The sequence below is a fragment of the Palaemon carinicauda genome, chromosome 18 (assembly GCF_036898095.1).
Source record: "Palaemon carinicauda isolate YSFRI2023 chromosome 18, ASM3689809v2, whole genome shotgun sequence".
Lineage (NCBI taxonomy): Eukaryota > Metazoa > Arthropoda > Malacostraca > Decapoda > Palaemonidae > Palaemon > Palaemon carinicauda.
Genome location: NC_090742.1, coordinates 38510827 through 38535543, shown reverse-complemented (window position 1 = coordinate 38535543; position 24717 = coordinate 38510827). Strand labels below are relative to the sequence as shown.

General features: G+C 37.1%; 1 protein-coding gene and 2 long non-coding RNA genes across 9 annotated transcripts in view; 2 read left to right on the top strand and 1 right to left on the bottom strand.

Moving 5' to 3' along the window:
• LOC137657781 (uncharacterized) overlaps window positions 1-11693 on the top strand; it is a 127196-nt gene extending 115503 nt beyond the window's left edge. For all 7 annotated transcript variants that reach the window (XM_068392295.1, XM_068392293.1, XM_068392296.1 and 4 more), the window contains one exon: window positions 9580-11693. In XM_068392295.1, coding sequence (XP_068248396.1) covers window positions 9596-10231 — 636 coding nt within the window. In that variant the 5' untranslated portion in view covers window positions 9580-9595 and the 3' untranslated portion in view covers window positions 10232-11693. The remainder of the gene's footprint in view (window positions 1-9579) is intronic.
• Window positions 11694-13728: 2035 nt separating this feature from the next.
• On the bottom strand, window positions 13729-15087 carry LOC137657784 (uncharacterized). Its single transcript, XR_011047205.1, has 2 exons — window positions 14972-15087; window positions 13729-14036 (listed from the first exon to the last, which is right to left on the bottom strand). It is a non-coding gene; the product is annotated as an uncharacterized lncRNA (long non-coding RNA).
• Window positions 15088-16761: 1674 nt separating this feature from the next.
• Window positions 16762-24375, top strand: LOC137657783 (uncharacterized). Its single transcript, XR_011047204.1, has 2 exons — window positions 16762-16879; window positions 17037-24375. It is a non-coding gene; the product is annotated as an uncharacterized lncRNA (long non-coding RNA).
• The last annotated feature ends 342 nt before the right edge of the window (window positions 24376-24717 follow it).

Genomic DNA, 24717 nt, shown 5'->3' with positions numbered 1-24717 from the left:
AAGACTACACCTCCGTCCTCTTCTATACCATCTAGCTTTTCACTGGAAAAAGGACAAGACGCTAGAAGCGGTCTCGATCCCGGTTTCCGGAAAGATAAAGTCTGGTCTGACTTGGTGAAAGGACTTTTTCAACCTTAGAAAGGGTCTTCCCCTGACTGTTCAGACTCCCAACCACGTTCTCTTCTCGGACGCATCGGACGTAGGCTGGGGTGCGACATTAGACGGTAGGGAATGCTCGGGATTATGGAACTCGAGTCAAAGGACAATGCATTTCAACTGCAAGAAGCTACTGGCAGTACGTCTGACCTGGAAAAGCTTCAGGTCTCTCCTTCAAGGCAAAGTGGTGGAGGTGAACTCGGACAACACACGGCTTTGACGTACATCTCCAAGCAAGGAGGGACCTACTCTCTGACATGGTACGAGATCGCAAGGGACCTCCTCACCTGGTCAACAGGTCTAGACTTTTCACTAGTAACGAGGTTCATCCAAGGCAACTTGAATGTCATAGCAGATTGTCTCAGTCGGAAGGGACAAATAATTCCAACAGAATGGACCCTCCACAAGGATGTATGCAAGAGACTTTGGGCCACCTGGGGCCAGCCAACCATAGATCTCTTCGCAACCTCGATGACCAAGAGGCTCCCAATAGTTTGCTCACCTATCCCGGACCCAGCAGTAGTTCATATAGATACCTTTCTACTAGATTGGTCACATCTAGATCTATATGCATTCCCTCCGTTCAAGATTGTCAACAAGGTACTGCAGAAGTTCGCCTCTCACGAAGGGACAAGGTTGACACTAGTTGATTCCCTCTGGCCCGCGAGAGAATGACTCACCGAGGTACTTCGATGGCTAGTAGACGTTCCCAGAACACTTCCCCTAAGGGTGGACCTTCTACGTCAGCCACGCGTAAAGAAGGTACACCAAGGCCTCCATGCTCTTCGTCTGACTGCCTTCAGACTATCGAAAGACTCTCGAGAGCTAGAGGCTTTTCGAAGGAGGCAACCAGAGCGTTTGCTAGAGCAAGGAGAACATCCACCCTTAGAATCTACCAATCGAAGTGGGAAATCTTCCGAAACTGGTGCAAGTCAGTATCCGTATCCTCGACCAGTACCTCTGTAACTCAAATAGCTGACTTTCTCTTATATCTGAGGAAAGAACGATCTCTTTCAGCTCCCACTATCAAGGGTTACAGAAGCATGTTGGCATCAGTCTTCCGTCACAGAGGCTTAGATCTTTCCAACAATAAAGATCTACAGGACCTCCTTAAGTCTTTTGAGACCACGAAGGAGCGTCGTTTTGTTACACCTGGTTGGAATTTAGACGTGGTACTAAGATTCCTTATGTCAGACAGGTTCGAACCGCTTCAATCAGCCTCCCTGAAAGATCTCACCTTTAAGACTCTTTTCCTGATATGCTTAACCACAGCTAAAAGAGTCAGTGAGATTCATGCCTTCAGCAAGAACATCGGATTCTCATCCGAAACGGCTACATGTTCTACAACTTGGTTTTCTAGCCAAACACGAGCTGCCTTCTCGGCCTTGACCAATATCGTTCGATATTCCAAACTTATCGTATGGTTGGAAATGAACTAGAAAGAGTATTATGTCCTGTAAGAGCTCTTAAGTTCTATTTAAAAACCTTTACGAGGCCCGTCTGAAGCTTTATGGTGTTCGGTTAAGAATCCATCTTTGCCTATGTCAGAGAATGCTTTATCCTATTTTATCAGACTGTTAATACGAGAAGCTCATTCCCATCTGAATGAGGAAGACCAAGCTTTGCTGAAGGTAAGGACACACGAAGTTAGAGCTGTCGCAACTTCCGTGGCCTTTAAACAAAATAGATCTCTGCAAAGTATATTCGACGCAACCTATTGGAAAAGCAAATCAGTGTTCGCGTCTTTTATCTTAAGAATGTCCAGTCTCTTTAAGAGAACTGCTACACTCTGGGACCATTCGTAGCAACGAGTGCAGTAGTGGTGAGGGCTCCACCACTACAATTCCCTAATTCCATAACCTTTTTAATCTTTCTCTTGAAATGTTTTATTATTGTTTTTGGGTTGTCCGGAAGGCTAAGAAGCCTTTCGCATCCTACTTGATTTGGCGGGTGGTCAAAGTCATTTCTTGAGAAGCGCCTAGATTAGAGGTTTTGATGAGGACCTTTAGTATGGGTTGCAACCCTTCATACTTCAGCTCCTAGGAGTCGCTCAGCATCCTATGAGGATCGCGAGGCTCAGTAAGGAAGACGTACTTAAAAAGGCAGAGTAATTGTTCAAGTCGACTTCCTTACCAGGTACTTATTTATTTTATGTTTGTTATTTTGAATAACTGCTAAAATGAAATACGGAATACTTAGCTCATAATAATGTCAGCATGTAATGCTGGTCTCTACCCACCCCCCTGGGTGTGAATCAGCTATATGATCATCGGGTAAGTTTAATATTGAAAAATGTTATTTTCATTAGTAAAATAAATTTTTGAATATACTTACCCGATGATCATAAATTAAAGGACCCACCCGTCCTCCCCAATAGAGACCCAGTGGACAGAGGAGAAAATTGGTTCTGTGTTGACATCGAGTACTTGAGTACCTACTTGACAGATGGCGCTGTTGATGTACACCCCCACCTGTATAGCGATCGCTGGCGTATTCCGCCCGTAGGTTTTTCTGTCGGGCAGCAGAGCTGACAGCTATATGATCATCGGGTAAGTATATTCAAAAATTTATTTTACTAATGAAAATAACATATTTATATGTATACACATATACATACCTACATATATACATACATACATATATACATAAATACATGCATACATATATATGTATATATGTTACTGTATATATATGGGTTATGGAAAAAATCCGCGAAGTGGTGAATCCGCGATGGTCGAACCGCAAAGTAGCGAGGGTTCACTGTATAGCCTTATTTTTTATATGTAATTTCAGTCGACTTGATTTATAAATGTTCCTTAACCTAGCCGTTGTCTGGTTTAGTGATGTTTTAATTTTTTGTTATCTGTTTTTGCACTTGTGGTAGGATAAGTATTCATGCATTGATAAAAATTACTACCGTAGTTATGTTTTTGCAGTATTTTACTGTAAAAAAAATCCTTTTAACGATTTATTCAGCTCAGACCGACAAGTTTAAGCTCACATTATCCATTCTAAAAATTATGATTTAAAAAGGTAATTGTGCTTCATTAAAGCATAATTTACTTTTGTTTTCAATTTCTGATACATTTCAACCATCAAGTATTAGTAACTTTTTTTTTCTCTAGAGTATCTTTAAGTGGTGTTAAATGCAAGCAGGCATTTTGTTGGTACTCAAAGAAAGCCTCTTACGGGACGCGACCTTTGTTTTATGAGTCATGGTGTGATTGTTGGTTTATAACTCTTCTTACCTTGTACTGAAGCTGTTAATATTGTACAATTACCAGTGGAAAGTAGTAAGAACAAAATACCATGATAGAAAGCACATAAAAACATTGTAGTGCAGTACAGTACAGCACTTGTCTCTGTCACCTAACCCCCCCAAAAAGGCTGCTAACTATAATGTTAATGTCAGTAGTAACATTATTTAGATTAGCATAAAATTAGTTTTTCATTAAAAATCCATCACAATTCAAATTCTCACTCTATCCAATCTCTGACCATCTTTCTTGTCACATTGAATGTTTTAGCAGCAGAACAGTTGTTCAATTCTTTGGCTGCTTGTATAACTTTTAATTTAAATCTGGCTGCTTGTGTAACTTTTTAATTTAAAACTAATCTTGTACTTGGTCTTTTTGTTCATGGTTCCATAATGGATATGGATACTTTAGAGTTAAGTTAGGGAAAATAATTTGGAAATGGAATGCACAATTATCATTTGTACCCAGAACAATCATAAGACTAATATTTTTGTAGATTATTATGCTGTCATTAGCAGTAGTTTGTTATTGGTGACCAAATGCAAACAGGTGGTTAGTAAAATATTTTTAATGATATCTTTACTGAAAGCGCTTAGTGTCATTAGTTATCACTTTACTGCTTTCTTTATGATCAACTCTACATTCTAAACAAAACTATGGATTCTGTTTAATTCGATGTTTGTAGGAAAAACATGATATAAAATCACCATTATGTTAATGGTTTTGAATTACAAAGGATAGATTAAGTAAAACAATATTATTAATGATATAGCCAATATTTGGTAGGATATCTGTTACTGCAAAAGCTAACCCATACACAGATGTGTTGAATGCATTCATTTGTTTGATTGTCGATGAAAAGTGAACAGACCAATGGGTTCCGTTTTGGCCACATGTTTAGGAAAAGTATAATATAACATTGCTTCTGTTTAGTTTATTTTTTTATTTGTAAGGATACAGCAAAACCTAGCCTATACACATTTTGTAATTCACCAGTCTTATACAACAGATGTGACTGGAAATCATTTAAATTTCCATAAGTTTTGACTTCAACTTATCTGAAGGTAGACTTATACAGTACGCAGAAATACAGTATATGGAAAAGGAAAAAAGAGAACCTAATTCCAATGCATCATGGCATCTTACTTTACTTTGATGGCTGGTTTTCCGGTCCCATACAGCAGGGGAACCTCACTCTCTACAGGACCTCCATTGTCGTTTTACCTTATTCGTTCAGAGTATTTAACGTTTCATGTCTCGTATTCTTCATTTACTGTTAAATCGTCACTGTCAAAAGACACTTGAAATAAGAAAGTCTTCAGTTTCCTCTTGAAAGCCTTAATGTCTTCAATCATTCGAATGTTTCGTGGGAGTTTTATTATATAGTCTCGGGGCCGCATATTTAAAGGCTCTGGAGCCTAAAGTAGACATAAAACTAGGTTCCAACAGTTTGAAGCCATCTGTAACAATTCTCGTATCGACGCGATTTGTTGGCTGCGCAATACGTAGCAAATCTCTCTAGTATTTTGGACGCCTGGTTCTGATAATTTTGGTGGGTTATTGTACATGTTTTAAATTCAATCCTCGCTTTAATCGGCAGCCAGTGTAAATCAGTTTGTATAGGGGTGATTCTTTCTCTATGTGGGAATGCCTTTTATCAGTCTTGCTCCTCTGTTTATGTTGTTTTGTAATTTGTTAAGTTGCACTTTTGGTAAATTGTAATAGATAGAGTTGCAATAGTCAATCCTGGTAATAACAGTTTATCACAAGTTTCTTTACAGAATGTTTTGTCTATCGTCTAGGTACTTTTTTATAAATGCAATATTTCTTAGATGATACCAATCAGTTTTTATTACATTATTTATTTGGGCATTTAGAGATAGGTTGCAGTCAAGAAATACACCTAGATCTCTAACTTTACTAGATAACGGCACCGAGTCATTATTTATGTTCATTTGAAAATCACCTAAGTTTCTCACGCGGTTTCTCTTGCCCACCACCATGAATTCAGTTTTGTTCTCATTTAATTTTAGTTGTTTAAATGTCATCCATTCTCTAACACTATCTAGGATTTGATTTAGAGTTTCAGTAGTGTCATCTATATCAGTTATGGAGAAGTAAAATTGTGTGTCATCTGCAAATAGTTTGAAGTTCACCCCATACCTTTGTAGTATTTTCGATAGACCAATAGTATAGATGCAGAATAAGATTGGGCCAAGTACACTCCCCTGGGGTACCCCTCTGTTTAAGAGGTCATATGATGAATAAGAGTTTCCAATTTGTACACAGTAATTTCTACCAACTAAGTAGTCTTTTAGGTATTCAAAGGCTTGATCTTCAATGCCGATGGACTGTAGATCATTTAGTAGCAGTTCGTGTACCACTATCAAAAGTAGCACTGAGATTGAGCAGAATTAAGATACCACATTTTTTTTCATCCATCATTTCTAGCATATCATTTACAACAGCAGATGGCTGTCTCCGTAGAGTATAGTTTTCTGTAAGCAGATTGGTTGTCAGGCAAAGCTTCTATTACTTCTAAGTGGCTGACTAGTTGTTCAAGCATTACATATTCAAGCACTTTTGAGATAAAGGATAGATTTGAAATAGGTCTATATGAGCTTAATTCCTGGTAGTTCAGTGCATTTTTCAGAACTGGTGTGACTATAGCCATTTTCTCAGATTTAGGAAACTTACATTCATCAATGCTTGCATTTGCTGTTCTCATTATTATTTTGGCTAAACTAGAAAAGTCTCTCTCTCCAATTACTTCAGATATTGGCATAAGATCGATCGCACAGTTTTTCTTTGCTCTCTTGATAGTTCTGGTGATGTCATCTTATGTTACGTTGTTAAATTGTATTAATTTTGTCTGTGTGCCTGGTGTATCAGTAATCTGATCTTTTCTTTTACATTTCCCATTATACCATTCAGGAGACGATATAACTTACAGTATTTATGTCTATTGCTGCTTCGAGGATCTTTCTCTTATAGTATTAATTTTTTTCCTTCATAGTAGGTAGTTATATTGACACAACAGTTTTGTATTCTACCCAAGTACTTTCAGTTTTTAACCTATTCCACTTTCTGTCTTTTTTATTTTTTTCCAAAGTCTCTCCATCAAACCAAGGAGATTGGTCTTATACGGTTATAGTCTTTTTCATCGGTGGGCACATGGTATCATATATTGGCCAGAGTAACAGCTGATTAAATTTGGTAAGGGGTTTTTGTGTTGGGACCAGGAGCCATAATGCAAGAATCTGCAGTAGAAGAGATGGAATATAAAAGCCAGTGAGAATTGTGAAATATATAAACCAGTTAGAATTACACCACACTTAAGGTAATATTGATGTTATTACTTTAATGTTTATAAGAAAAGAAGTTTAGATTAATTCAAAAGTCTTTGAATGCTTTCAAATGGTTTAGACTAGAAAGAAAATATGGAATATATATATAAACCAGTTAGAAGTACACCACACTTAGGGTAATGTTGATGTTATGACTTATTTTTACGAAGGAAGTTAAGATTAATTAGAAAAAATCTTTGGGTACTTTCAATTGGTTTAGGCTATAAAAATGATTGGGAAACAAAAAAGTAGATCAGCCTAAAGTAACCCCAAATTAACTTTGTTCAAATGGGGCCGACTTGTGCTCCTTAATTCATTAGATAAGGACATTACAAAGTCGCTTAGGTCAGTAAAAGGTGCAATTTTTAATGTTCAATCACCATTTTCTAAGTTTAGCAGGTAAAATCCCATAAATGCCTTTGGCTATTTTCTTGGTATTAAAATGCAATTTTTTTTTCTTTTTTTTTTCATTTTCTTTTCTTTTCCAACTTTGCTCCTATTATGCTATTGCTTGAGTACAGTATGTTAGTTCTTGATAGTCTTTCATAATACTTTGCATTGTGAAAACCTGTTTTATTATTACTCTGATGGTTGTAAAACAGCTTGATGATGAGGTATCGCTCCACCCCTCATTGTCACTATATCAACAATATAGGAGCTCCTGTTGTTCCAAAGTGAGGAAAATTTTGTTTGGTATCGGCAATGGAATGCTATCACTCGGCCTTCAGCGTCATTTTAAACCGAACGGAGATAGCATTCCCTCCTCAACGGAACGGCCTGTACTCGTAAGGAATTCTTGTGGTGGCCTGTTGGTATGTCCGAGCCTGGTGATTGCCAGACTGGGGTTTTAGGTCCGCTCAAACTCATTAGTTCCCTTTAGTCACTACAACCTTACCATCCTTGTGAGCTAAGAATAGGGGGTTTTTGGGAAGCCTATAGGTCTATATGCTGAGTCATCTGGCCCTCCTTGGTTCTAGCCTTGGGCTAATGTCACTGTCCCTTGCCTCTGCTATTCGTGGGTGGCCTTTAAACCTCTCCTCAGTTGAGAATCAGACCACCTCCTGGGAACGCAGTGGAATACTGCGCCTTGTCTTCTTCAGGCATCAAATTGTGAGTCAATGAGCTACTTGGTTGAACGTAGGAAATCACCCATTCACAAAAATGGGGTTAAGAGACTCTTGGGTTCGTCCCGGTGTCGCAGCCAAGATTCAAAATCCGGCTGGAGCCGATCCTGGAGTCAGGTCAAAATGAAGTCTCCGTTCTGTAATAGATATCCCAGACCAACCGTTAATCTGGCCTGTGAGGGCAAGGAGGAAATGCTTTAGAAAAAACCGACAGAGCTCGCCATCAGATCTGCAGGCTCAAGTTGAGCACGAAGAGGACCAGAGGAAGATTACAAAGAACTCTGTCTTTCAAGATTAGACGACATCTAGAGAACCATGCATCCAGGTCCCTCATCTTCTTGCTGTCATTCCAGTGCTCATGAAGCCAGGAGTGTTGGTACAATCCGGGTGTCAAAGGGATTTTTCTGTGACGCAGGTGTTGCAAGGGCCCGTGTGGAAGCGCCAAACCGCGGCCACTGCCCACTACCTGCAAGACATAAGAAGCCACAGGAACCTGAATACATTTGCCTTAGGTCCTGTGGTGGCTGTATTCAGGTTTCTTTGTCGGCTGCACAAAAAGTGGTCAATAACACCTCTGCGTTCTTGTAGGACAAGTAGCAGTTAGTTGGTTGAGGGCAGGTGGTACCTGCGAGTAAGACGATGTGTGAGTGGTTGGTTATATCCTATTTCATTCTTCCCTCTCTAGGGGCTCAGCATCCGAGGAACTCTGCAAGCTGACCACCTTGACTACAGGTGGATACCATGCTCTTTGTGTAACCCTTTTATATATATATATATATATATAGCCTATATATATATATATATATATATATATATATATATATATATATATATATATATATATATTTATTTATTTATTTATTTGTTTGGTATGTTCTCGTCCTCCATCCGAGGTGTAGTCAGGCAATGTCTAGGTTAAGTGAGGGATTTAGCTCCAAAATTACACTTGCTTGGTTAAGTCAAATTGCTAAATTCTACACTAGCACCAATTGATCAGGCCGTCAACCTTTAAGGATCACGAGGTGTCAGGGTATCCTCTAAACAGCTGGTGCGTAGCACCGAGGGATACCCCTGGACAGTCTCTAGCCAGTTGGGTTAGAGACATCCACCCACATGAGGTGAGTCTCCTATGTTAAGAAAAATAAGGTATGGGGTAAGTCTTCTATGTAAAGAGCATAAGGTTTGTATCAAGTGTCTGAGCAAATGACAAATTTGAAATAATTTTTATTTTTCCTAACTATACAAACCCGAAGCTCTTACTCATACTGATCCTGCTATTGCCTTCCCACAGATGCCCTGCCGCAATTGCAAAGTGACTTTTATTTACTAGACCTTGTGTAAGCGAGGTGGTTGATCCCCCACTAACTAAAAACTTTTAACGTCTGGTTTCAGGTATCGCCGAAATGATACTCCTATGTAAAGAGCTTCTAGTTTGTATAAATAGTAAAAATTAAAGGTATTCCAATCTTGTCCTTACAATGCATAGCCGTTTTTTTTTCATGTTTTTTTAATATGCCAAACACACTACAGTATTATTAGTCCATTACTTGTAAAAATAAACGGTATTCAGTTCCTTAATTCTAAGGCTGATGAAAATAAATGAGTCAGTTATTGATTTTGAAGATAAGAATAAAATTATTTGTGATTTTGAAGAGATAATAATGAAAATTATTTATTTTCTTTTGAATTTTACAGAAATATATTGAGTGAGATGGTTGCACCTTATGAAGTAGGAGACCCTGTTCGATCTTATGTCAAAGTGCCAGGAAGTGGAACAAATGAATCTGCCAAGGCTCTGTTCTGTGACCTTTCTCATGTCTCTCCTGTAGCAGCAGTCCCTCCTATTATTGTACGGCCTGTTCAACCACCTCAGGCATCAGCGACTGCTGCAGCTCAAGATCCTCCGAAGGAAGACCAGAAAAACCAGCAAGTAGTTGCAGAGTCTCCTAAAGGCACTCGGACACAATCCCAGAAAGATGAAAGTCAGAAGGAAAATATCAAAATTAAGAAGCGTTTGCGCGAAGACATTGAGGATGCAGAAAGTAAACCTGATATAAATGTGTCTCCTGCAAAGCGAGTAAGAATAGTACCTCATGTTAAGAATTTCAGCAAAGATGTCAAGGGTGGAAACCTCCGCGGTGTTGGTATCAACATCGTTCGAAGTAGAAGCTCTTCATCTGTTGGAACACAGACTGACTTGATCAGTGAGGAGGTAAGAGAATGTAATCAGCTTAGGGAGAAAAATAAAGTTCTGGAGCGTCGCTTAGCTGTCTTCAAAGATATTTTCAGGAGCAAGAAGAATTTGGCTAAACTCATTAGGGCCTTAGAAGTTGGAACACCAAGTTAAGAACAACTGGTTATGTTTTGAATGTGGATGAACCATTCTAATATTTCATGCACCCAGTGTTTTGGTCAGTAGAATATGCAAGATCTTTCCAGCCTGTATGTATCATATCATTTCTTGATTGAGATGCCTAATCACAGTACATTACTGTATTGAACATGTTCAGATGTGTAAATTTCAAAAAACTTTATTTGGAAATATGTAACTATTGAAAATTACAAAAGCCTCAGTTTTTATGTAAATGTGAACCTTAAGACATATAAATTTTATTTAGGATGATTAAAAAAAAATTTATTGTAAGTAAATGTGAAATATGAAGGATAAGCTATTTGTGGTGGATTGTAAAGTCATATCAGTAGATTGATTTTTAAGGGGGAAAAAAAAGTTCATTAATAATATATAATGAAGGAAACTAAGATTTATATCAACGGGTAAAATATTTATGAGCCTCTTCGAATTTGAAATATAAACCTGAGAATAACTCGAGTCAGTACTTTCTTAACCCTTTGACCACCACTTGAATTTAGTAAAATATATGAAAAAAAAATATTGATTTACAAGAGTGCACTCTCCATTTACTCCAAAATTATGCAGTCTTGCTGCTCTCCTCTTCTTGTACAGTAACTAGGAGGTTCTTTAAATGGAGAGGAAAGCAAAAAATACCAAGATATTTTGTGGCGGAGGGGGGAGGGAGAGTGGTTGTTAGAGGAGGCACTAAACTACCTGGAACTGACATTGACAACATAGTCAATCTAAGAGAAGGTTGTGACGTCGATGTACATTTGGTATATTTTAAAAATATATATTAAATTAAAAATGGAGTATTTACTCAAAAGTTTCACTATTTGTGAACTGTATATTTTATTTGGTAAATACATGACAATAACTCATCATTTTTTCAAGAAAACTTTTTATGAGAATGTTTTCATTAGCGGGAAATTGGCTGTCTTCCTTAGGCATTGGTCGATAGATGGTGTTACTGTAGAAAAACGTCGTCTGGGAAAATTAGTCATTCTTAAAATACAGTTTCTTTAAAAAAAAAAAAAAACACTTAAGATTTATTATCAAATATTTACTCTATAAAATATATATTCCACAATATAGTGACTTAAATACGCCATTTTTTATTTAGTATACTGTATATTTTGAATTTACCAAATGTATGCTGACATCACGAACTTCTCTTAGGTTGACTATGTTGACGATGTCAGTTCCAGGTCGTGTAGTACCACCTCCAGCAACCCCTCCCCTCCCCCCTTGCGCAAAATATCTATAGAACTTTGGAGTAAATGGAGAGCGTGCTCTTGTAAACAAATACAAGAAAAAAACTCAACTGATAGATCATTTGTGGAGCGGTTAGTGCTGAAAGGGTTATTTTAGATTGGTAAAAGAAAGCCTTGCAGGTTCTACATATAACCAACCAAAAACCTTGTAATTAATCATTAAAAAAAAAAAAGAAATCCAACTAGAAAAAGTCCTTGATAATAACATCAAAGAACACTTTATGTTCATACCATTCACATATTGGTGGTTAATTTCATCAGCTGTCATTGAGGGCTAGGGGGCAAGTTTACTTTGAAATTTCAGTACGTATTACTGATTTTGTTAGCTTATGTTGTTTGGAAATGCTGTAGTTCAAGTTGAGTGATGAAGGATACCTTCATTGGCACTTGTGATTCCTTTAGGACATTATAGGTGATTTGCTGAATATGAAATGCCCAAAGTGTTTAAGTAGGATATTCAAGTAATAAACAACTTACAAACTGAATTATTAGTGCAATGTATGTTAGAATTTCTTTCATAGTTATTTCCAATTGGAGTTTGAAACACTGTTCAATTCATTTACTCCTGAACTGCTTTTGCATGCAATATAGAATGGTTCAAAAATGAAATATATCAGTCATTGTTAGTGGAATAATGTTAATAAACATTTGATGAAAGCCAGTTGTTTTTGGGATTTTGTAAGAAATTACCATATAAACATTCTCCATAAATGAATCTAAACTATTTTATAGTTTACAAAGAATCATAACATAAAAAGTTTTATAGTTGACAAAGAATCATAAAAATAAATATTCATGAACCAGACCCAATAAGCCTAGATAGAAGTCATTTTGTAATTCAGTGCTTGGCACTAGATACAAGTCGTTTTGTAAATCAGTGCTTGGCGCTAGATAGAAGTAATTTTGTAGCCATTGTGCAACATACTATGTGGAAGGGAATATATTGTTTTTGATGAATTTTCTTGACATTCATGATAACACATTCACTTGAATTTACTGGTTGCCTAATTATAGTTCAGTTTTATATAATAATATCTGAGAATACCCTTTTAATTAGGCTGATAAAGTTTCCCGGTAATTTTTATTTGAATTTACTTACTGGTCAATTAACATGTTTAGAAAAGTTCTTCAAAGACAAACTGTTGCCTTTTCATACTCCTGCTTGGAGAAGTACCTCTGTGGTGAGGCACTTTACCTTATTCTATTGTGGATAGATATTTACTTTGGTTTTATGTAATCTAACATTTCTCAGGTTGCTGGTGTGTGTGCCATCATTTCTCTATGACTTTTCACATGGTTCCTCCATGTAACATTGGGTTGGTTTTCTGAAGCGAATGATGGCTATCCAAGTGGCAACTTTAAACTGTAGTTAATCCATATACCAATTTATTATTGTACCACATAGAAAATGAGGTATATGCTACCACACCAGTTTGGTGAAGTACCAGTCTGTGGACAGTCATGAAGTACCAATATTTTGTGAAATGGCTCCTTACTTTTTAAAGTAATGAGCCAGTTTGGTGAAGGAAATTTTATAAATTGATTGCCTTTCACATTCAATTGTGGTCAAGTCCCACTTTTTGTTAATTAGCTCTTTTTCAGTTTCCTGTTTGGTTAAGTACTTTATTTTTTCTCCAATTTGAAGTACCCCTTTGTGAATTTACTCTGCTGTTCACAATTCATATTGGTGATGAACCACTTTTTACGAATTAGCTCCTTGTTCACATTGCAGTTTGGTGAAGTATAATGTATTGTGAGTTAGCTTCTTGCTTGTTCACATTCCAATTTGGTGAAGTACCATTTTGTGAGTGCTCTTTGCTTTTTCACATTACATTTTGGTGAAGTACCATTTTTTTGTGAATTAGCTCTGCTATTCGCATTCCAGTTTGGTGAAGTACCACTTTTTGTGAATTAGTTCCATGCTATTCACATTCCAGTTTGGTGAAGAATCATTGTATGATTTTGCTATGTGCTTTTTCACATTACATTTTAGTGACGAACCATTTATTGAGGAAGAGCTCCTTGCTGTTCAATTTCCAGTTTGGTGAAAAAAATACTTTTTGTGATTTGGCTCCTTGCGGTTCACATTCCAATTTGGTGAGGAACCAGTTTTTTGTGAATTAGCTCCATGCAATTCTCATTCCAGTTTGGTGAAGAACCACTTTTTGTGAATTAGCTTCTTGCTTGATCACATTCCAGTTTGGTGAAGAACCACACTGTGAATTAGCTCATTGCTATTCACATTCCAGTTTGGTGAAGAACCACTTTTTGTGAATTAGCTTCTTGCTTGTTCATATTCCAGTTTGGTGAAGAACCACTTTTTGTGAATTAGCTCCTTACTGTTCACACACTAGTTTGGTGAAGAACCACTTTTTGTGAACTAGCTCTGTGCTGTTCACATTCCAGTTTGGTGAAGAACCACTTTTTGTGAATCAGCTCTGTGCTGTTCATATTCCACTTTGGTGAAGAACCACTTTTTGTGAATTAGCTCCTTACTGTTCACACTCCAGTTTGGTGAAGAACCACTTTTGTGAATTAGCTCTGTGCTGTTCACATTCCACTTTGGTGAAGAACCACTTTTTGTGTATCAGCTCTGTGCTGTTCATATTCCACTTTGGTGAAGAACCACTTTTTGTGAATTAGCTCCTTACTGTTCACACTCCAGTTTGGTGAAGAACCACTTTTTGTGAACTAGCTCTGTGCTGTTCACATTCCACTTTGGTGAAGAACCACTTTTTGTAAATCAGCTCTGTGCTGTTCACATTCCACTTTGGTGAAGAACCACTTTTTGTGAATCAGCTCTGTGCTGTTCACATTCCACTTTGGTGAAGAACCACTTTTTGTGAATCAGCTCCGTGCTGTTCACATTCCACTTTGGTGAAGAACCACTTTTTGTGAATCAGCTCCGTGCTGTTCACATTCCACTTTGGTGAAGAACCACTTTTTGTGAATCAGCTCCGTGCTGTTCACACTCCAGATTGGTGAAGAACCACTTTTTGTGAATTAGCTTCTTGCGTGTTCACCTTCCAGTTTGGTGAAGAGCCACTTTTGTGAATTATGCTTTTCACATTCCACTTTGGTGAGGAACCACTTTTTGTGAATCAGCTCTGTGCTTTTCACATTCCACTTTGGTGAAGAACCACTTTTTGTGAAACAGCACTGTGCTGTTCACATAACAGTTTGGTGAAGAACCACTTTTTGTGAATTAGCTTCTTGCTTGTTCACATTCCAGTTTGGTGAAGAACCACTATTTGTGAATTAGCTTCTTGCTTGTTCACATTCCAGTTTAGTGAAGAAGCACTTTTTGTGAATAGGCACCTTGCTTGTTCACATAACAGTTTGGTGAAGAACCACTTTTTGTGAATTAGCTTCTTGCTTGTTCACATTCCAGTTTGGTGAAGAACCACTTTTTGTGAATTAGCTTCTTGCTTGTTCACATTCCAGTTTGGTGAAGAACCACTTTTTGTGAATTAGCTTCTTGCTTGTTCACATTCCAGTTTGGTGAAGAACCACTTTTTGTGAACTAGCTCTGTGCTGTTCACATTCCACTTTGGTGAAGAACCACTTTTTGTGAATCAGCTCTGTGCTGTTCACATTCCACTTTGGTGAAGAACCACTTTTTGTGAATCAGCTCTGTGCTGTTCACATTCCAGTTTGGTGAAGAACCACTTTTTGTGAATCAGCTCTGTGCTTTTCACATTCCACTTTGGTGAAGAACCACTCTTTGTGAAACAGCACTGTGCTGTTCACATAACAGTTTGGTGAAGAACCACTTTTTGTAAATTAGCTTCTTGCTTGTTCACATTCCAGTTTGGTGAAGAACCACTTTTTGTGAATTAGCTTCTTGCTTGGTCACATTCCAGTTTGGTGAAGAACCACTTTTTGTGAATTAGCTTCTTGCTTGTTCGCATTCCAGTTTGGTGAAGAACCACTTTTTGTGAATTAGCTTCTTGCTTGTTCGCATTCCAGTTTGGTGAAGAACCACTTTTTGTGAATTAGCTTCTTGCTTGTTCACATTCCAGTTTGGTGAAGAACCACTTTTTGTGAACTAGCTCTGTGCTGTTCACATTCCACTTGGGTGAAGAACCACTTTTTGTGAATCAGCTCTGTGCTGTTCACATTCCACTTTGGTGAAGAACCACTTTTTGTGAATCAGCTCTGTGCTGTTCACATTCCAGTTTGGTGAAGAACCACTTTTTGTGAATCAGCTCTGTGCTGTTCACATTCCACTTTGGTGAAGAACCACTTTTTGTGAAACAGCTCTGTGCTGTTCACATAACAGTTTGGTGAAGAACCACTTTTTGTGAATTAGCTTCTTGCTTGTTCACATTCCAGTTTGGTGAAGAACCACTATTTGTGATTTAGCTTCTTGCTTGTTCACATTCCAGTTTAGTGAAGAAGCACTTTTTGTGAATCGGCACCTTGCTTGTTCACATAACAGTTTGGTGAAGAACCACTTTTTGTGAATTAGCTTCTTGCTTGTACACATTCCAGTTTGGTGAAGAACCACTTTTTGTGAATTAGCTTCTTGCTTGTTCACATTCCAGTTTGGTGAAGAACCACTTTTTGTGAATTAGCTTCTTGCTTGTTCACATTCCAATTTGGTGAAGAACCACATTTTGTGAATTAGCTTCTTGCTTGTTCACATTCCAGTTTGGTGAAAACCCACTTTTTGTGAATTAGCTTCTTGCTTGTTCACATCCCAGTTTGGTGAAGAACCACTATTTGTGAATTAGCTTCTTGCTTGTTCACATTCCAGTTTAGTGAAGAAGCACTTTTTGTGAATCGGCACCTTGCTTGTTCACATAACAGTTTGGTGAAGAACCACTTTTTGTGAATTAGCTTCTTGCTTGTTCACATTCCAGTTTGGTGAAGAACCACTTTTTGTGAATTAGCACCTTGCTTGTTCACACAACAGTTTGGTGAAAAACCACTTTTTGTGAATTAGCTTCTTGCTTGTTCACATTCCAGTTTGGTGAAGAACCACTTTTTGTGAATTAGCTTCTTGCTTGTTCACATCCCAGTTTGGTGAAGAACCACTTTTTGTGAAGTAGCTCTGTGCTGTTCACAACAGTTTGGTGAAGAACCACTTTTTGTGAAGTAGCTCTGTGCTGTTCACATAACAGTTTGGTGAAGAACCACTTTTTGTGAATTCGCTTCTTGCTTGTTCACATTCCAGTTTGGTGAAGAACCACTTTTTGTGAATTCGCTTCTTGCTTGTTCACATTCCAGTTTGGTGAAGAACCACTTTTTGTGAATTCGCTTCTTGCTTGTTCACATTCCAGTTTGGCGAAGAACCACTTTTTGTGAATTCGCTTCTTGCTTGTTCACATCCCAGTTTGGCGAAGAACCACTTTTTGTGAATTAGGTCTGTGCTGTTCATATTTCACTTTGGTGAAGAACCACTTTTTGTGAATTAGCTTCTTGCTTGTTCACATTCCAGTTTGGTGAAGAACCACTTTTTGTGAATTAGCTCTGTGCTGTTCATATTTCACCTTGGTGAAGAACCACTTTTTGTGAAATAGCTTCTTGCTTGTTCACATTCCAGTTTGGCGAAGAACCACTTTTTGTGAATTAGGTCTGTGCTGTTCATATTTCACTTTGGTGAAGAACCACTTTTTGTGAATTAGCTCTGTGCTGTTCATATTTCACTTTGGTGAAGAACCACTTTTTGTGAAATAGCTTCTTGCTTGTTCACATCCCAGTTTGGCGAAGAACCACTTTTTGTGAATTAGGTCTGTGCTGTTCATATTTCACTTTGGTGAAGAACCACTTTTTGTGAATTAGCTTCTTGCTTGTTCACATTCCAGTTTGGTGAAGAACCACTTTTTGTGAATTAGCTCTGTGCTGTTCATATTTCACTTTGGTGAAGAACCACTTTTTGTGAAATAGCTTCTTGCTTGTTCCCATTCCAGTTTGGTGAAGAACCACTTTTTGTTAATTAGCTTCTTGCTTGTTCACATTCCAGTTTGGTGAAGAACCACTTTTTGTGAATTAGCTTCTTGCGTGTTCACATCCCAGTTTGGTGAAGAACCTGTTTGTGTGAATTACGTCATTGCTGTTCACATTCCAGTTTGGTGAAGAACCACTTTTTGTGAATTAGCTTCTTGCTTGTTCACATTCCAGTTTGGTGAAGAACCACTTTTAGTGAATTAGCTTCTTGCGTGTTCACATCCCAGTTTGGTGAAGAACCACTTTTTGTGAATTACGTCATTGCTGTTCACATACCAGTTTGGTGAAGAACCACTTTTTGTGAATTAGCCCTGTGCTGCTCACATTCCACTTTGGTGAAGAACCACTTTTTGTGAATTAGCTTCTTGCTTGTTCACATTCCAGTTTGAAGAACCACTTTTTGTGAATTAGTTTCTTGCTTGTTCACATTCCAGTTTGGTGAAGAACCACTTTTTGTGAATTAGCTTCTTGCTTGTTCACATTCCAGTTTGGTGAAGAACCACTTTTTGTGAATTAGCTCTATGCTGTTCACATTTCACTTTGGTGAAGAACCACTTTTTGTGAATTATCTTCTTGCTTGTTCACATTCCACTTTGGTGACGAACCACTTTTTGTGAATTAGCTTCTTGCTTGTTCACATTCCAGTTTGGTGAAAAACCACTTTTTGTGAATTAGCTCCTTGCTTGTTCACATTCCAGTTTGGTGAAGAACCATGTTTTGTGAATTAGCTCTGCTGTTCAAATTCCAGTTTGGTGAAGAACCACTTTTTGTGAATTAGCTTCTTGCTTGTTCACATTCCAGTTTGGTGAAGAACCACTTTTTGTGAATTAGCTTCTTGCTTGTTCACATTCCAGTTTGGTGAAGAACCACTTTTTGTGAATTAGCTTCTTGCTTGTTCACATTCCAGTTTGGTGAAGAACCACTTTTTGTGAATTAGCTTCTTGCTTGTTCACATTCCAGTTTGGTGAAGAACCACTTTTTGTGAATTAGCTTCTTGCTTGTTCACATTCCAATTTGGTGAAGAACCACTTTTTGTGAATTAGCCTCTTGCTTGTTCAGATTCCAAACATTAGCTTCTTGCTTGTTCACATTCCAGTTTGGGGAAGAACCACCTTTTGTGAATTAGCTTCTTGCTTGTTCACATTCCAGTTTGGTGAAGAACCACTTTTTGTGAATTAGCTTCTTGCTTGTTCACATTCCAGTTTGGTGAAGAACCACTTTTTGTGAATTAGCTTCTTGCTTGTTCACATTCCAGTTTGGTGAAGAACCACTTTTTGTGAATTAGCTTCTTGCTTGTTCACATCCCAGTTTGGTGAAGAACCACTTTTTGTGAAGTAGCTTTTTGCTTGTTCACATTCCAGTTTGGCGAAGAACCACTTTTTGTGAATTAGCTTCTTGCTTGTTCACATTCCAGTTTGGTGAAGAACCACTTTTTGTGAATTAGCTTCTTGCTTGTTCACATTCCAGTTTGGTGAAGAACCACTTTTTGTGAATTAGCTTCTTGCTTGTTCACATCCCAGTTTGGTGAAGAACCACTTTTTGTGAATTAGCTTTTTGCTTGTTCACATTCCAGTTTGGCGAAGAACCACTTTTTGTGAAATAGCTTCTTGCTTGTTCACATTCCAGTTTGGTGAAGAACCACTTTTTGTGAATTAGCTTCTTGCTTGTTCACATCCCAGTTTGGTGAAGAACCACTTTTTGTGAAGTAGCTCTGTGCTGTTCACATAACAGTTTGGTGAAGAACCACTTTTTGTGAATTAGCACCTTGCTTGTTCACATAACAGTTTGGTGAAGAACCACTTTTTGTGAATTAGCTTCTTGCTTGTTCACATCCCAGTTTGGTGAAGAACCACTTTTTGTGAATTAGCTTCTTGCTTGTTCACATTCCAGTTTGGTGAAGAACCACTTTTTGTGAATTAGCTTCTTGCTTGTTCACATCCCAGTTTGGTGAAGAACCACTTTTTGTGAATTAGCTTTTTGCTTGTTCACATTCCAGTTTGGCGAAGAACCACTTTTTGTGAAATAGCTTCTTGCTTGTTCACATTCCAGTTTGGTGAAGAACCACTTTTTGTGAATTAGCTTCTTGCTTGTTCACATCCCAGTTTGGTGAAGAACCACTTTTTGTGAAGTAGCTCTGTGCTGTTCACATAACAGTTTGGTGAAGAACCACTTTTTGTGAATTAGCACCTTGCTTGTTCACATAACAGTTTGGTGAAGAACCACTTTTTGTGAATTAGCTTCTTGCTTGTTCACATTCCCGTTTGGTGAAGAACCACTTTTTGTGAATTAGCTTCTTGCTTGTTCACATTCCAGTTTGGCGTAGAACCACTTTTTGTGAATTAGGTCATTGCTGTTCACATTCCAGTTTGGTGAAGAACCACTTTTTGTGAATTAGCTCTGTGTTGTTCATATTTCACTTTGGTGAAGAACCACTTTTTGTGAATTAGCTTCTTGCTTGTTCACATTCCAGTTTGGTGAAGAACCACTTTTTGTGAATTAGCTTCTTGCTTGTTCACATCCCAGTTTGGCGAAGAACCAGTTTTTGTGAATTAGGTCATTGCTGTTCACATTCCAGTTTGGTGAAGAACCACTTTTTGTGAATTAGCTCTGTGTTGTTCATATTTCACTTTGGTGAAGAACCACTTTTTGTGAATTAGCTTCTTGCTTGTTCACATTCCAGTTTGGTGAAGAACCACTTTTTGTGAATTAGCTTCTTGCTTGTTCACATTCCAATTTGGTGAAGAACCACTTTTTGTGAATTAGCTTCTTGCTTGTTCACATTCCAATTTGGTGAAGAACCATTTTTTGTGAATTAGCCTCTTGCTTGTTCACATTCCAAACATTAGCTTCTTGCTTGTTCAATTCCAGTTTGGGGAAGAACCACCTTTTGTGAATTAGCTTCTTGCTTGTTCACATTCCAGTTTGGTGAAGAACCACTTTTTGTGAATTAGCTTCTTGCTTGTTCACATTCCGGTTTGGTGAAGAACCACTTTTTGTGAATTAGCTTCTTGCTTGTTCACATTCCAGTTTGGTGAAGAACCACTTTTTGTGAATTAGTTTCTTGCTTGTTCACATTCCAGTTTGGGGAAGAACCACTTTTGTGAGGTAGCTTCTTGCTTGTTCATATTCCAGTTTGGCGAAGAACCACTTTTTGTGAATTAGCTTCTTGCTTGTTCACATTTCAGTTTGGTGAAGAACCACATTTTGTGAATTAGCTTCTTGTTCACATTCCAGTTTGGTGAAGAACCACTTTTGTGAGGTAGCTTCTTGCTTGTTCACATTCCAGTTTGGTGAAGAACCACTTTTTTTGAATTAGCATTTTGCTTGTTCACATCCCAGTTTGGTGAAGAACCACTTTTTGTGAATTAGCTTCTTGCTTGTTCACATTCCAGTTTGGTGAAGAACCACTTTTTGTGAATTAGCCCCTTGCTAATCACATTCCAGTTTAGTGAAGAACCACTTTTTGTGAATTGGCTGATTGCTGTTCACATTCTAGTTTGGTGAAATACTACTTTTTTTGTGAATTAGCTCTGCTTTTTCTCAGTCCATATTGGAGAAATTCCATTTGTGAGATGGCTCCTTGCTTTTTCACATTTCAGTTTGGTGAAGTGCCATTTTTTTAATGTGTTCTTTTTCTTTTTCACAGTTTCCCATATCACTTTGGAAAAGTACCACATTGATACATTTTCACTTTTTATCTTGGTGAAGTACCACTTCATGAATTGACTTTGTACTTGCTCCGCATTACACTTTGGGGAAATACCACTTGTCAATTAGTTCAGGGCTTTTCACATTCCAGTTTGGTGAAGTACCAGTTTTAGTGAATTGGCGCTGTGATCATTCACATTCCAGTTGGAGAAATACCTCATTTTGTGAATTATCACTGCATTTTCATGTTCCAGTTTGGTGAAGTACCACTTAGTGAATTGGCTTCTCACCTTTTCACACCTAGGTTTTGAAGAACCACTTTTTGTGAATTGTCTGTGCTATTTCACATAACATATTTGTTACACACCACCCTGTAAATTGGCATTTTATTTTTTCACTATCAATTTTAGTAAAATAATACTGAATTTTCTTGTTACATTTTCACATTTTACTTTATTTTAATGCCACCTTTCTTTATTGACCTCCATCCTTTATGTAATCCAGTTCCTGAAGTACCAATGTATATATACATTTTATTGGCCATTGCTCTTTCATTTTTAAAGTTGATGTATCAGTTATCCGGAGTAATATCCACATCCCCATATATTTTTATTATAGCCTGTTTTAATGATAATTTGTCAGTTTTATAGATACTGGGTTTAGTTTAATTATGGCTTTGCAGTTTCCTTTTCACTCACCACTTTGTTAGTTATTGGGTAGTTTTGCTTTGCTTCCTCCTTTTAAAATTAAATCTATACTACAGTATTCTCTTGAATACAATTGTAATGTTTTATTTAACGGCTTATTGAACATTGCTTTACTACTGGTTATATTTAATTGAAGTAGATCATATGTTTAAGGTTGCATATTTTATGCTAAGCTCTACTGTATTGTATTGATTCCAATTTCCCCCTATTAAGTTCAACTGTATTTTATTATTGTATTGCAAGTTTGTAACCAAATTAATGTTGCTCCCACTAAACTTTGAAGAAGGATTTTGAACAAATCTGCTATTATATGGAAACATAAAACCTAAAGTTTTTCTTTACTAGATATATACAGGGTAAAAAAGTCATGGGAACCAAAGTGTAGCTGTTAAATTTCTTATCCACAATTTAAATGCCATTTTGCCTATCATTATTGGGCCCTTTATTCTTTGATAGCATATATATATATATATATATATATATATATATATATATATATATATATATATATATATATATATATATATATAAAATCTTTTTTTAAGTTGACCATTGATTTTGTAGGTAGTATTTGCAGTTTGTTTGGTCTTTTGGAGCAGGGAAATGTTATTTTAATGTATGTAAACTATATACCCTACCCTCAGAGATCAAAGTTATTCTTGGTAGGAAACAGCTACTTCTTAGATTTTCTTATATAATGTCATTTTATTCATATACTGTACTTGAGTGTTATTACAGTCTGTTATTGTTTTTAACCTTATATCTGGAAATATCATTAACTTGTGTAACATTTAAAAGTGGCATCATTTCTATCAAGGTTGTGGAATATGCTTTGTTAAATTATGTTTTTGTTTGCAGGTATTCAAAGAAAGAAGTGCTTGTAGTATAATACATTAAGAAACTGGCTTTGAAATTTAACATATTTACTTGTGTATGTTTATTTGAGGTCAGTTCTCTTGATGTATCATACCTGTATCTCAAAAATTTGCAGAGAGCTTTTACTTTATTAATTGTGAGGTTATGCATGATGTTGCTTCGGTCTTTTCCTGTCTTGGTCATATTCTTCGGCGTATAAGGGAGAAGGGGTGAAAACCTCTCGAGTTGCGCTGAAATTAGATGAATGTCCCTTTTGTGTTTGTTTGTAGTCTACATCGGTAATGGTGCAATGCAATCAAGACTAGTGGTTCTTGTGTGACCGTGATATAAAGAAGGCTTTTCAGTGTTGTGTAGCAGTATGTGTCTTGGAAAGCTATGTTCAAATGCCAATCATAAGTGGTTGGGAGTGGGTGGCCTGGTAATTTTAAAGTAAGATTAATATGTGTAGGAGTTGGGAAGATTATAAAGATGACATGATGTTTTCAGTGAAAAATACATGTGTGAGAGCACACTTAATTGTTACTATAACCCATTTTTCAAATTGAGAAAACCTAAAATATTCTGTATGACTATGAATATACAAAAAAAAAAAAAAAAAATTGGGAGGAAACATGTTGCACCCGAAATAGGTAAAAAGTTCCAAATGTCTTGGAAAGTTTGTGGCTCGCCACCTAAGGTTCATTGAAGCACTGTACATCATACGTAGGTACCCTTCCTTCGTGTGTACCATATCCAGGTCACAGGGTGATTTGTCATCAAAGAAATTGAATGAAGATCTCCCTCCACATAACTGTTTTCTACCTTATTATAGCCTTATCAATCGGTGTTAAGATTAAACTGAGCAGTCTGCAGGTATTCTCATTACCTCTAATCTCATTGCATGCGCTTTATTTGTATTTTATGAGCATTTCTTTGATTTTCCACACCTCGGAAGATGCACTTTTGTGTGTGCCGAACACTTGGTCCCGGTACCCGATGGGATATTTTGTAATCAAAATAGAAAGAATACAATAAATATCTAGAGATAATTATGTATTCCTTCTGGTACTTTGACCGGATGTTTTGAACACAACTTTGCTTTTAGGGAAAGGTACACAAAATGAAATGCATGAAAAGTGTACAATATTTTGTAATTCAAGCAATGAAATATGAGGTGAGAGTACCTGGGGATTGGTCTGTTTATTAATAGCCATGACCCTTGTTCATTAGACGATCACATGATGGCAGTGGTAAGTGAGCAGACAGTTATCGTAGAGGTGGGTAACCATTGTTCTTTATGGTTTGGTACAGGACGATCTAGGCAAAGTTACATGAAGCTTACGAAAGTTCATGCATTTAGTTGGATGAGGGGTATCTCTGTAGGGTGTAGTCTTCAATAACCCTCTGGTGATGATTGTCACTCACCTACTCTGCGTTTTGAAGACACCATTATAAGTGAACAGGATTGTATATAAAATCAACTTTGCTGATGCTGCTTTTTTAGTTGGCAAGACTTGAATTTCTGTTAATTGGTAATTTTATTACTATGTGTTCTATTTTGTATTGACGGAGATAACTCTTATATAAGTTTCAGAATACAGGACAACTAAGCAGACAATACTTAGTCTTGAATAGAAGTGAATTTATATACCTGTATTGTAAACTTGATATTTCAAGATAGAAATAAATTAGTTTTACACTATTGCGTGCATTTCCTTCACCTATCGTTTTCATATTTCAAAGATGATATACTCAAGACAACCATCTTGTGTACCCTTTCAGTAACATGCATGTATGCTACCTTTCATGCTGAACTTTAAAATCTATCAATCTTGTTTCCATGTAAATTAGATCAACATGTTCATATAGGATTTAATTATTCAGTAGCTGTTTTGAATACTGAACTTATGAACCAGCAGTGTACTGTTCAATTTTATTATTGCTTACTATAGCATCATGTCAAATTACAATACTGCTTTGCCTATCTGCACACCATTGAGCCCAAACCAGTACGCATCTTTACCCGCACTAAAAAAAGTGTGAG